Source organism: Coregonus lavaretus (genome assembly GCF_964263955.1).
Source record: "Coregonus lavaretus genome assembly, contig: HAP1_SCAFFOLD_767, whole genome shotgun sequence".
Classification (NCBI taxonomy): Eukaryota; Metazoa; Chordata; class Actinopteri; order Salmoniformes; family Salmonidae; genus Coregonus; species Coregonus lavaretus.
This window is the reverse complement of record NW_028162741.1, coordinates 214792-227202: the sequence shown is the minus strand read 5'-3', so window position 1 is coordinate 227202 and position 12411 is coordinate 214792. Positions and strand designations below refer to the sequence as shown.

General features: G+C 48.2%; 1 protein-coding gene across 1 annotated transcript in view; it reads left to right on the top strand.

The window, feature by feature from the left end:
• The window catches only part of LOC311118936 (uncharacterized protein), a gene marked incomplete at both ends in the record, with an annotated part of 31823 nt that extends 20063 nt beyond the window's left edge, over positions 1-11760 (top strand). Inside the window, 6 exons of the mRNA XM_084193686.1 lie at positions 1346-1474; positions 1723-1851; positions 2104-2232; positions 2606-2845; positions 10266-10475; positions 11549-11760. Coding sequence (XP_084049812.1) covers positions 1346-1474; positions 1723-1851; positions 2104-2232; positions 2606-2845; positions 10266-10475; positions 11549-11760 — 1049 coding nt within the window. The remainder of the gene's footprint in view (positions 1-1345; positions 1475-1722; positions 1852-2103; positions 2233-2605; positions 2846-10265; positions 10476-11548) is intronic.
• Positions 11761-12411: the final 651 nt, after the last annotated feature.

Below are 12411 nucleotides of genomic sequence, written 5' to 3'. Positions count from 1 at the left end.
TCTGTCTCTCTCTCTCTCTCTCTCTCTCCTCTCTCTCTCTCTCTCTGTCTCTCTCTCTCTCTCTCTCTGTCTCTCGGTCTCTCTCTCTCTCTCTCTCTCTCTTCTCTGTCTCTCTCTCTCTCTCTCTCTCTCTCTCTCTCTCTCTCTCTCTCTCTCTCTGTCTCTCTCTCTCTCTCTCTCTCTCTCTCTCTCTCTCTCTTCTCTGTCTCTCTCTCTGTCTCTCTCTCTCTCTCTCTCTCTCTCTCTCTCTCTCTCTCTGTCTCTCTCTCTCTCTCTCTCTCTCTCTCTCTCTCTCTCTCTGTCTCTCTCTCTCTCTCTCTGTCTCTCTCTCTCTCTGTCTCTCTCTCTCTTCTCCTCATCTCTCTCTCTCCTCTCTCTCTCTCATCTCTCTCTCTCTCTGTCTCTCGGTCTCTCTCTCTCTGTCTCTCTCTCTCTCTCTCTCTCTCTCTCTCTCTCTCTCTCTCTCTCTCTCTCTCTCTCTCTCTCTCTCTCTCTCTCTGATGTAGATAAAAAAGTAAATATGATAACAATCCATTCTGTATACACCAGAGCCAGGACATCAATCCAGACTGACTGTGCTCTGATCTACTGTAGTACTGACTGTATTCCTGACTGTCCTCTGATCTACTGTAGTACTCACTGTATTCCTGACTGTCCTCTGTTCTACTGTAGTACTCACTGTATTCCTGACTGTCCTCTGTTCTACTGTAGTACTCACTGTATTCCTGACTGTCCTCTGATCTACAGTAGTACTCACTGTATTCCTGACTGTCCTCTGACCTACAGTAGTACTCACTGTATTCCTGACTGTCCTCTGATCTACTGTAGTACTGACTGTCCTCTGATCTACTGTAGTACTGACTGTATTCCTGACTGTCCTCTGATCTACTGTAGTACTGACTGTATTCCTGACTGTCCTCTGATCTACAGTAGTACTCACTGTATTCCTGACTGTCCTCTGACCTACAGTAGTACTCACTGTATTCCTGACTGTCCTCTGATCTACTGTAGTACTGACTGTCCTCTGATCTACTGTAGTACTGACTGTATTCCTGACTGTCCTCTGATCTACTGTAGTACTGACTGTATTCCTGCCTTAGAGATGGAGACATGGGTTATTTAAGGATAGATAGAGGATAGATGGATGCAGTGCTACTTATCCAGTCCACTCTTTTGAAGAACTGTAATCATTAATATTCAGTCAAAGATGGGCTATGGTCATGAGAGACATACAGCACGAGGTTGTTAGTTGGTGTGTTATTAGACATGAGAGGTAGAGTGTGTGTGTGTTTGTTGTAGAGTCTGACTGTGTGTATAAAAGTCTAACAGTGTGTGTTGTCCACAGTGTGTCCTCAGGGTGCGTGGGGTCCAGACTGCATCCATACCTGTAACTGTCACAACGGGGCTCAGTGCAGCGCTACAGACGGACAGTGTAGCTGCAGCGCAGGGTGGAGCGGACTCTACTGTACACAGCGTGAGTCAACGTAGACCTACACCACCACCTAGTGGCAGATCAGTGTCATGACATGAATTACAGACATACACCACCTAGTGGCAGAGCAGTGTAATGACATGAACTACAGACATACACCACCTAGTGGTAGATCAGTGTAATGACATGAACTACAGACATACACCACCTAGTGGTAGATCAGTGTCATTACATGTGTGTGTGTGTGTACGGAGGTGTGTGTGTGTGACGTGTGTGTCTCTTTCCTTCAGGTTGCAGTTCAGGGTTCTTTGGTCCATCCTGCTCCGAGGTGTGTCGCTGTCAGAACGGAGCGGACTGTGACCACATCACTGGTCAGTGCTCCTGTCGGACCGGATTCATCGGACACAGCTGTGAACTCAGTGAGTCCATCCCAACAATAACCGTGTGTGTGTGTGTGTGTGTGTGTGTGTGTGTGTGTGTGTGTGTGTGTGTGTGTGTGTGTGTGTGTGTGTGTGTGTGTATATATGCATGCGCGCGCGCGTGTATGTGTTTGTGTGTGTGCACCGCGCGTGACTGACTGTGTGTGTGTGTGTGTGTGTGTGTGTGTGTGTGTAGTGTGTGCGCGTGTGTGTGTGTGTATATTGTCTACTAACTCTTCCGCTCCCTCTCAGAGTGTCCTCCTGGGACGTTTGGCTACGGCTGTCAGCAGCTGTGTGAGTGTCTGAACAACGCCACCTGTGACTATGTGACTGGGACATGCTACTGCAGCATCGGCTACAAGGGCATCCGCTGTGACCACGGTAACTCTGTGTGTCTGTGTGTGTCTGTGTCTGTGTGTCTGTGTGTGTGTGTCTGTGTCTGTGTGTCTGTGTCTGTGTGTCTGTGTGTCTGTGTCTGTGTGTCTGTGTGTGTGTCAATGTGTCTGTGTGTGTGTGTGTGTGTTTGTGATTGCTGACCGATGTGCAAGGTGGACAGAGTTTACACTTTTGGGACTATTCTATTTGTTCCATTTTATTCGGCAAGCTTTATCCTGCACACCTCATGTTTTTTGAGAATGTGTGATCATATCACAGCATGTATTCCATCCGGGTCTGGTGTTTATCTGTGTATTAATGGCGATGCTGTGGTAGTGTTGACGTTTTTGCGTTTCATATAAATATGTCTCTTTTCCAGCTGCCCTGATGATGGACGAGCTGAACCCCTACACTAAGATCAGCCCAGCCTTGGCATCAGAGCGCCAGTCGGCGGGCGCTGTCATGGGCATCATCTTCCTCCTCCTCTTCATCGTGACCATGTTGGGGGTGGTGGTGTGGTGGCGCCGGCATCAGCAGAGAGAGAAAGGAGGGCAGCACATGGCCAGTGTGTCCTACAGCCCCGCCCTGAGGATCAGCAGCCAGGGCTATTCCCTCTCTGGTGAGACGCGCCGTCAGTCAGGGGTTTACAAATGTTTACTATGGTGTTGTTAAGTCTTTATCCACAGTACTGGACCCTCTCTGCAGCACTGTCCCTCCACAGCACTGTACCCCCCCTCCACAGCACTGAACCCCCCCTCCACAGCACTGTACCCCCCCTCCACAGCACTGTACCCCCCCTCCACAGCACTGTACCCCCCCTCCACAGCACTGTACCCCCCCTCCACAGCACTGTACCCCCCCTCCACAGCACTGTCTCTTTAAATTCGGGGGTGATATAACTGAACTCTCTTTTCATCTAGATCCTCCTCTCTCTTGCTGTTCGTGTTCTCAGCAAACTTAGCTACCTGATGAAACCTCTTTTTTTTCCCCAGCCATGTATTGAAAATATCCCGATGGAGCTGTGTGTTTTTTGCGTTTGCTTGCGTGCTCGCACATGTGAGTGTGTGTGTGTGTGTGTGTGTATCTAGAGTCCTGTGCTGTTATCTGGTGTTTCCGTGGTGAGCAGGGCTTCAGGGTTCAGTCTTGCTCTCCTGTCTAGATTCATCTCCTAGCAACAGCAACGCCAGTCGTTGTTTCACTAACCCCTCCTACCACACTATGGGACCATGCTCATCTCCTAGCAACAGCAACGCCAGTCGTTGTTTCACTAACCCCTCCTACCACACTATGGGACCATGCTCATCTCCTACCAACAGCAACGCCAGTCGTTGTTTCACTAACCCCTCCTACCACACTATGGGACCATGCTCATCTCCTAGCAACAGCAACGCCAGTCGTTGTTTCACTAACCCCTCCTACCACACTATGGGACCATGCTCATCTCCTAGCAACAGCAACGCCAGTCGTTGTTTCACTAACCCCTCCTACCACACTATGGGACCATGCTCATCTCCTAGCAACAGCAACGCCAGTCGTTGTTTCACTAACCCCTCCTACCACACTATGGGACCATGCTCATCTCCTAGCAACAGCAACGCCAGTCGTTGTTTCACTAACCCCTCCTACCACACTATGGGACCATGCACCTACGCTGGCCACTATGCCAAGCCTGACGAGAAGACAAGGAGGGCCAAGGTGGGTGGCAACGAACCTTAACTTGATTTATGCTAAGAGTACATGCATGTAACTGCCAAAATAAAGGAAACCCCGACATAGAGCGTCTTAATAGGGCGTTGGGTCACCACGAGGCAGAACGGCTTCAGTGCACCTTGGAATATATTCTACAAGTGTCTGGAACTCTATTGGTGGGATGCGACACCGTTCTTCCGCGAGAAATTCCATCGTTTGGTGTTTTGTTGATGGTGGTGGAAATCTCTGTCTCAGGCGCCGCTCCAGAATCTCCCAGAAGTGTTGAATTGGGTTGAGATCTGGTGACTGAGACGGCCATGGCATACGGTTTACATCGTTTTCACGCTCATCAAACCATTCAGTGACCACTCGTGCCCTGTGGATGGGGGCCTTGTCATCCTATGGGGGTATAGCCATGGGTAGCAAAAAGCTACTTTTGCTATGTTAATTGCTTAACTAGCTCAGGAAACACACCTGTGTGGAAGCACCTGCTTTCAATATACTTGATATCCCTCATTTACTCAAGTGTTTCCTTTATTTTGGCAGTTACCTGTACATTCTCCAAAAAACATGGGTCTTTTATTTGTCTGTTCTTTGTGTGCTTTTTCTCTGGAGAATAACTGGAAATGGAATTAGTTTAGTTTATTAAGATCTCCATTAGCTGTTTCACATGCAGCAGCTACTCTTTATTAAGATCTCCATTAGCTGTTCCACATGCAGCAGCTACTCTTTATTAAGATCTCCATTAGCTGTTCCACTTGCAGCAGCTACTCTTCCTGGGGTCCACAGTCTGTCTGTCTGCCTGTCTGTGTTTCCTTCCCAGGTGAAGGACAAGAGGTTGAACAGGAATAGTGCTCCTGAGTGGACGACCTACTATAACCTCAATGAACTGGGTATGTCTGATGACTTCCTTATAAACCCATTGTAAATACAAGTAGAATTTGGGATTGTTTAACAAAACGTTAGGAACACCTGCTGTATAGATGGCCATATACACTGACTGTACAAAACATTAGGAACACCTGCTGTATAGATGGCCATATACACTGACTGTACAAAACATTAGGAACACCTGCTGTATAGATGGCCATATACACTGACTGTACAAAACATTAGGAACACCTGCTGTATAGATGGCCATATACACTGACTGTACAAAACATTAGGAACACCTGCTGTATAGCTGGCCATATACACTGAGTGGACAAAACATTAGGAACACCTGCTGTATAGATGGCCATATACACTGACTGTACAAAACATTAGGAACACCTGCTGTATAGCTGGCCATATACACTGAGTGGACAAAACATTAGGAACACCTGCTGTATAGATGGCCATATACACTGACTGTACAAAACATTAGGAATACCTGCTGTATAGATGGCCATATACACTGACTGTACAAAACATTAGGAACACCTGCTGTATAGATGGCCATATACACTGAGTGGACAAAACATTAGGAACACCTGCTGTATAGATGGCCATATACACTGACTGTACAAAACATTAGGAACACCTGCTGTATAGCTGGCCATATACACTGAGTGGACAAAACATTAGGAACACCTGCTGTATAGATGGCCATATACACTGACTGTACAAAACATTAGGAACACCTACTGTATAGATGGCCATATACACTGAGTGGACAAAACATTAGGAACACCTGCTGTATAGATGGCCATATACACTGACTGTACAAAACATTAGGAACACCTGCTGTATAGCTGGCCATATACACTGACTGTACAAAACATTAGGAACACCTGCTGTATAGATGGCCATATACACTGAGTGGACAAAACATTAGGAACACCTGCTGTATAGATGGCCATATACACTGAGTGGACTAAACATTAGGAACACCTGCTATATAATGGCCATATACAAGTTTCCTCTAAACACAGTCTGATTAATCTGTCCCTTTAACATCTCTGTAGATGTGTACTGTGTAGACAGGCTCTTAATCTGTCCCTTTAACATCTCTGTAGATGTGTACTGTGTAGACAGGCTCTTAATCTGTCCCTTTAACATCTCTGTAGATGTGTACTGTGTAGACAGGCTCTTAATCTGTCCCTTTAACATCTCTGTAGGTGTGTACTGTGTAGACAGGCTCTTAACCTGTCCCTTTAACATCTCTGTAGGTGTGTACTGTGTAGACAGGCTCTTAATCTGTCCCTTTAACATCTCTGTAGGTGTGTACTGTGTAGACAGGCTCTTAACCTGTCCCTTTAACACCTCTGTAGGTGTGTACTGTGTAGACAGGCGCTACAGCTCCTACCATGAGCAGTATTACAGAGGTAGAGTATGAGACTCAACTATGTCCATTATAACAAGGTCCTTATGAAGAGGACCGACCCATATAACATAGTTGTTGTCTGTGTTACCCAAATACTTTCTTGCACTGAAGTGTGTAAGTGCATGTGTGCTGTGCGTATGTTTGTGTCAGAGTATGTCAGCGGAGCAGAGCTGGAGTGGCGCGAGGAGCGGAGCGTGCCCAGTTTGACTGGAGCGCGGAGCGAGTTTCCCAAAGGCTGGAGCGTCGGCGTTCTCGCCCGCTCCAATTTCACTCCAGTACCGCTCCAGTAGCGCTGGGCGTGCCCGGCCCAGCATGCATTTGTAGTCTACTTGTGCGCTGCTATAGCCCCTTGCTTTAGCTACTGTCATGGAGTTCACTAAATATTGTCATAAAGAAACTGATAAAACACACAGGTGCTGAATCACTTACAAAGATGAGGACCAAGAGCAAGAGAGGGAGTGCGGTAGATAACTAAGTGTGTCATTGTAGCAAAGTATTTATAAACAAGAAATCAGATGTCTTAAAAGTTTCGTTCATTTTCGTTCTATTGTCTATACAATAGGCTGTCATTGATTTGAGGACAGCTTTGCACACTCTTGGCATTTTCTCAACCAGCTTCATGAGGAATGCTTTTCCAACAGTCTTGAAGGAGTTCCCACATATGCTGAGCACTTGTTGGCTGCTTTTCCTTCACTCTGCAGTCCAACTCATCCCAAACCATCTCAATTGGGTTGAGGTCAGGTGATTTGGTCATCTGATGCAGCACCATCACTCTCCTTTGTCAAATAGCCCTTACACAGCCAGGAGGTGTGTTTTGGGTCATTGTCCTGTTGAAAAACAAATGATAGTCCCACTAAGTGCAAACCAGATGGGATGGCGTATCACTGCAGAATGCTGTGGTAGCCATGCTGGTTATGTGTGCCTTGAATTCTAAACAAATCACAGACAGTGTCACCAGCAAAGCACCCCCACACCATCACACCTCTTCCTCCATGCTTCACGGTGGGAACCACACATGCGAAGATCATCCATTCACCTACTCTGTGTCTCACAAAGACACGGCGGTTGGAACCAACAATCTCAAATTTGGACTCATCAGACCAAAGGACAGATTTCCACCGGTCTAATGTCCATTGCTCGTGTTTCTTGGCCCAAGCAAGTCTCTTCTTCTTATTGGTGTCCTTTAGTAGTGGTTTCATTGCAATAATTCGACCATGAAGGCCTGATTCACGCAGTCTCCTCTGAACAGTTGATGTTGAGATGTGTCTGTTACTTGAACTCTGTGAAGCATTTATTTGGGCTGCAATCTGAGGTGCCAGTTTCATCATAGCGCTTGATGGTTTTTGCGACTGCACTTGAAGAAACGTTCAACGTTTTTGAAATGTTCCAGATTGACTGACCTTCATGTCTTAAAGTAATGATGGACTGTCGTTTCTCTTTGCTTATTTGAGCTGTTCTTGCCATAATATGGACTTGGTCTTTTACCAAATAGGGATATCTTCTATATACCCTCCCTACCTTGTCACAACACAACTGATTGGCTCAAACGCATTAAGAAGGAAATAAATTCCACAAATTAACTCTTAAGAAGGCACACCTGTTAATTGAAATGCATTCCAGGTGACTACCTCATGAAGCTGGTTGAGAGAATTCCAAGAGTGTGCAAAGCTGACATCAAGGCAAAGGGTGGCTACTTTAAAGAATCTCAAATATAAAATATATTTTGATTGAGCGGGATTTCCGACCGCTCCTCTCCGCTCACATACTCTGGTTTGTATATAAACCGATGTGAATGAGCTGATGTGTGTGCATAAACCTCTGTGTGTTTTGACCTCTGTGTGTCTCTCTCTCCACAGGGCACGCTTTTGATCTCCTCCTCCTCTGTATGTGTTCCTTCCTCCTGATGGTTTCACACACTCCTCTCTCCTCCTCTCCTCCTCTCCTCCTCTCCTCTCTCCTCCTCTCCTCTCTCCTCTCTCCTCCTCTCCTCTAGTCTCTAACTAACACACTCTCCTCTCTCCTCCTCCTCTCCTCTCTCCTCCTCCTCCTCCTCTCCTCTAGTCTCTAACTAACACACTCCTCTCTCCTCCTCTCCTCCTCTCCTCCTCTCCTCTCTCCTCCTCTCCTCTCTCCTCTCTCCTCCTCTCCTCTAGTCTCTAACTAACACACTCCTCTCTCCTCCTCTCCTCCTCTCCTCTCTCCTCCTCTCCTCCTCTCTCCTCTCCTCCTCTCCTCCTCTCCTCCTCTCCTCCTCTCCTCTCTCCTCCAGTCTCTAACTAACACACTCCTCTCTCCTCCTCTCTTCAAGTCTCTAACTAACACACTCCTCTCTCCTCCTCTCCTCCTCTCCTCTCTCCTCCTCTCCTCCTCTCTCCTCTCCTCCTCTCCTCCTCTCCTCTCTCCTCCTCTCCTCCTCTCTCCTCTCCTCCTCTCCTCCTCTCCTCTCTCCTCCTCTCCTCTCTCCTCCTCTCCTCCTCTCTCCTCTCCTCCTCTCCTCCTCTCCTCTCTCCTCCTCTCCTCCTCTCCTCTCTCCTCCTCTCCTCCTCTCTCCTCTCCTCCTCTCCTCCTCTCCTCCTCTCCTCCTCTCCTCCTCTCCTCTCTCCTCCAGTCTCTAACTAACACACTCCTCTCTCCTCCTCTCTTCAAGTCTCTAACTAACACACTCCTCTCTCCTCCTCTCTTCAAGTCTCTAACTAACACACTCCTCTCTCCTCCTCTCTCCTCTAGTCTCTAACTAACACACTCCTCTCTCCTCCTCTCCTCCTCTCCTCCTCTCCTCTCTCCTCCTCTCCTCTCTCCTCTCTCCTCCTCTCCTCTAGTCTCTAACTAACACACTCTCCTCTCTCCTCCTCCTCCTCCTCTCCTCTAGTCTCTAACTAACACACTCCTCTCTCCTCCTCTCCTCCTCTCCTCCTCTCCTCTCTCCTCCTCTCCTCTCTCCTCTCTCCTCCTCTCCTCTAGTCTCTAACTAACACACTCCTCCTCTCCTCTCTCCTCCTCTCCTCTTCTCCTCCTCTCCTCTCTCCTCCTCTCCTCCTCTCCTCCTCTCCTCTCTCCTCCTCTCCTCTCTCCTCCTCTCCTCCTCTCCTCCTCTCCTCTCTCCTCTTCTCCTCCTCTCCTCTCTCCTCCTCTCCTCCTCTCCTCTCTCCTCCTCTCTTCAAGTCTCTAACTAACACATGCCTCTCTCCTCTTCTCCTCCTCTCCTCCTCTCCTCCTCTCCTCCTCTCCTCTCTCCTCCTCTCCTCCTCTCCTCTCTCCTCCTCTCTTCAAGTCTCTAACTAACACATGCCTCTCTCCTCTTCTCCTCCTCTCCTCTTCTCCTCCTCTCCTCCTCTCCTCCTCTCCTCCTCTCCTCTCTCCTCCTCTCCTCTCTCCTCTCTCCTCCTCTCCTCTCTCCTCTCTCCTCCTCTCCTCTAGTCTCTAACTAACACACTCCTCTCTCCTCCTCTCTTCAAGTCTCTAACTAACACATGCCTCTCTCCTCTTCTCCTCCTCTCCTCTCTCCTCCTCTCCTCCTCTCCTCCTCTCCTCTCTCCTCTTCTCCTCCTCTCCTCTCTCCTCCTCTCCTCCTCTCCTCTCTCCTCCTCTCCTCCTCTCTCCTCTCCTCCTCTCTCCTCTCCTCCTCTCCTCCTCTCCTCTCTCCTCTCTCCTCCTCTCCTCTCTCCTCCTCTCCTCCAGTCTCTAATTAACACACAACCTCATAAGTAAACCCACTTATTTTGTATTGAAATGCTTTATACAGTGAAATGCTACTAATACTGTGAATGATGTGTCCTGTGTCATTTATCCTGTACTCTGTGGGTTTTCAAATATGTATTTTACACAGGTTGTCAGTGGATAATAGTTTTTACTTGTCTTACCTCCTGGGCTAGAATGGTAATGTGATGTTGTATTCGTCTCCCAATGTTGATATGATGAATGCATTGAAAGGCTGACAGTGTCATCGCTGATGTCAGAATCCTTAACTAACAGATAACAGAATAACAAACCCCTTTGTAAGTGTTCTTTCTTCCTGCTTCTCTGTTTGTTCTTTCTCCTTTGTCAGACTACATGAAGGGTTCGCTGTCCAGCACCTGCTCTCTGAACAGCGAGAACCCCTACTCCACCATTAATGACCCACTGGCCGTGGCCTGTAAACACTCAGAGAGCAGCTATGTAGAGATGAAGAGTCCTGCCCACCGGGAGACGTCCTACTGCTCCTCTGCTGTAGTCACCACCGCCACACACACCGCCAGTAAGAACGTCTATGACGTGGGTGAGTTATAGGGGGATGTAGGGTCATCGACGTCCCCTTAGCTCTGGACGAGTTGAGATCATGAGGAAGATGAATTTGTTTTTCTTGTTTAACTGACTGGCTATCTGTCTGTTGTCTCGGTCTGTTGTCTCTGTCTGTTGTCTCTGTCTCTGTCTCTCTGTCTGAGGGGGTTATTGTGGAGGGCACTTGTATGAAGTGTTTGAATGATCACTTTTGGATTTGTCAGAAAAGTTAAAACCTCTCTATCCCTCCGTTCCCCTATCTCTATCCCTCCATTCCCCTATCTCTATCCCTCCATTCCCCTATCTCTATCTCTCCATTCCCCTATCTCTATCTCTCCATTCCCCTATCTCTATCTCTCCATTCCCCTATCTCTATCTCTCCATTCCCCTATCACTATCCCTCCATTCCCCTATCTCTATCTCTCCATTCCCCTATCTCTATCTCTCCATTCCCCTATCTCTATCTCTCCATTCCCCTATCTCTATCTCTCCATTCCCCTATCTCTATCCCCCCGTTCCCCTATCTCTATCCCTCCGTTCCCCTATCTCTATCCCTCCGTTCCCCTATCTCTATCCCTCCATTCCCCTATCTCTATCTCTCCATTCCCCTATCTCTATCCCTCCATTCCTCTATCTCTATCCCTCCATTCCCCTATCTCTATCTCTCCATTCCCCTATCTCTATCTCTCCATTCCCCTATCTCTATCTCTCCATTCCCCTATCTCTATCTCTCCATTCCCCTATCTCTATCTCTCCATTCCCCTATCTCTATCCCCCCGTTCCCCTATCTCTATCCCTCCGTTCCCCTATCTCTATCCCTCCGTTCCCCTATCTCTATCCCTCCATTCCCCTATCTCTATCTCTCCATTCCCCTATCTCTATCCCTCCATTCCTCTATCTCTATCCCTCCATTCCCCTATCTCTATCTCTCCATTCCCCTATCTCTATCTCTCCATTCCCCTATCTCTATCTCTCCATTCCCCTATCTCTATCTCTCCATTCCCCTATCTCTATCTCTCCATTCCCCTATCTCTTTCCCTCCATTCCCCTATCTCTCCATCCTCCCTTTAGAACCCATGGTGAGCGTTCTCCAGGATTCTAAAGGTGTGGTGGTTCCCACGTACCCTCAGAACCCTTACGACCTCCCCAGGAACAGCCACATCCCCAGCCACTACGACCTGCTGCCCCTGAGACACAGCCAGAGCTACAGCCCCACACACAACCAGGGCCACAGCCACCACAGCCCACCCCTGCCCGGCAGCCCCACCAGCTCCCTGCTATAGACTGACCACTCCCTAACGCTGGGCCACGACCTTTGACCTATGACTTACTTATGGGTCATGGGCTGCTCCACCTGGGGTTGCGGATAAAGACTGTATTGTGACTATAGAGACAAAGTAGCAGTGCAACATCAGTGTTGTGGACATACTAGAAGATATACCAACAGAACCTCTGTGTGGACTCACTGCTGTGTGATACTGGATAATGCATACTGTAATATATTACAGCCGTTTGAACTGTCTGAGGAAGACAATGGGGAGTCTAATAACTACTGGAGAGGTGTGGCACCCTCTCTGTTTACACTCTGGCTCAGTGGAGGACACACACACACACACACACACACACACACACACACACACACACACACACACACACACACACACACCCTATGAAACAGACCAGTGGAGTCATGAACACAAAAGATCATGGACATCTATATAGTCATTTCTGGCTCAATGATTCTATTCCATGCTGGGATTCCATGCTGGTATTCCATGACTGGGTGACCAGAGAAGCAACCAGACTGCCCATAAAGGAGGACAAACCACCAGGAAGCAACCAGGCTGCCCATAGAGGAGGACAAACCACCAGGAAGCAACCAGGCTGCCCATAGAGGAGGACAAACCACCAGGAAGCAACCAGGCTGCCCGTAG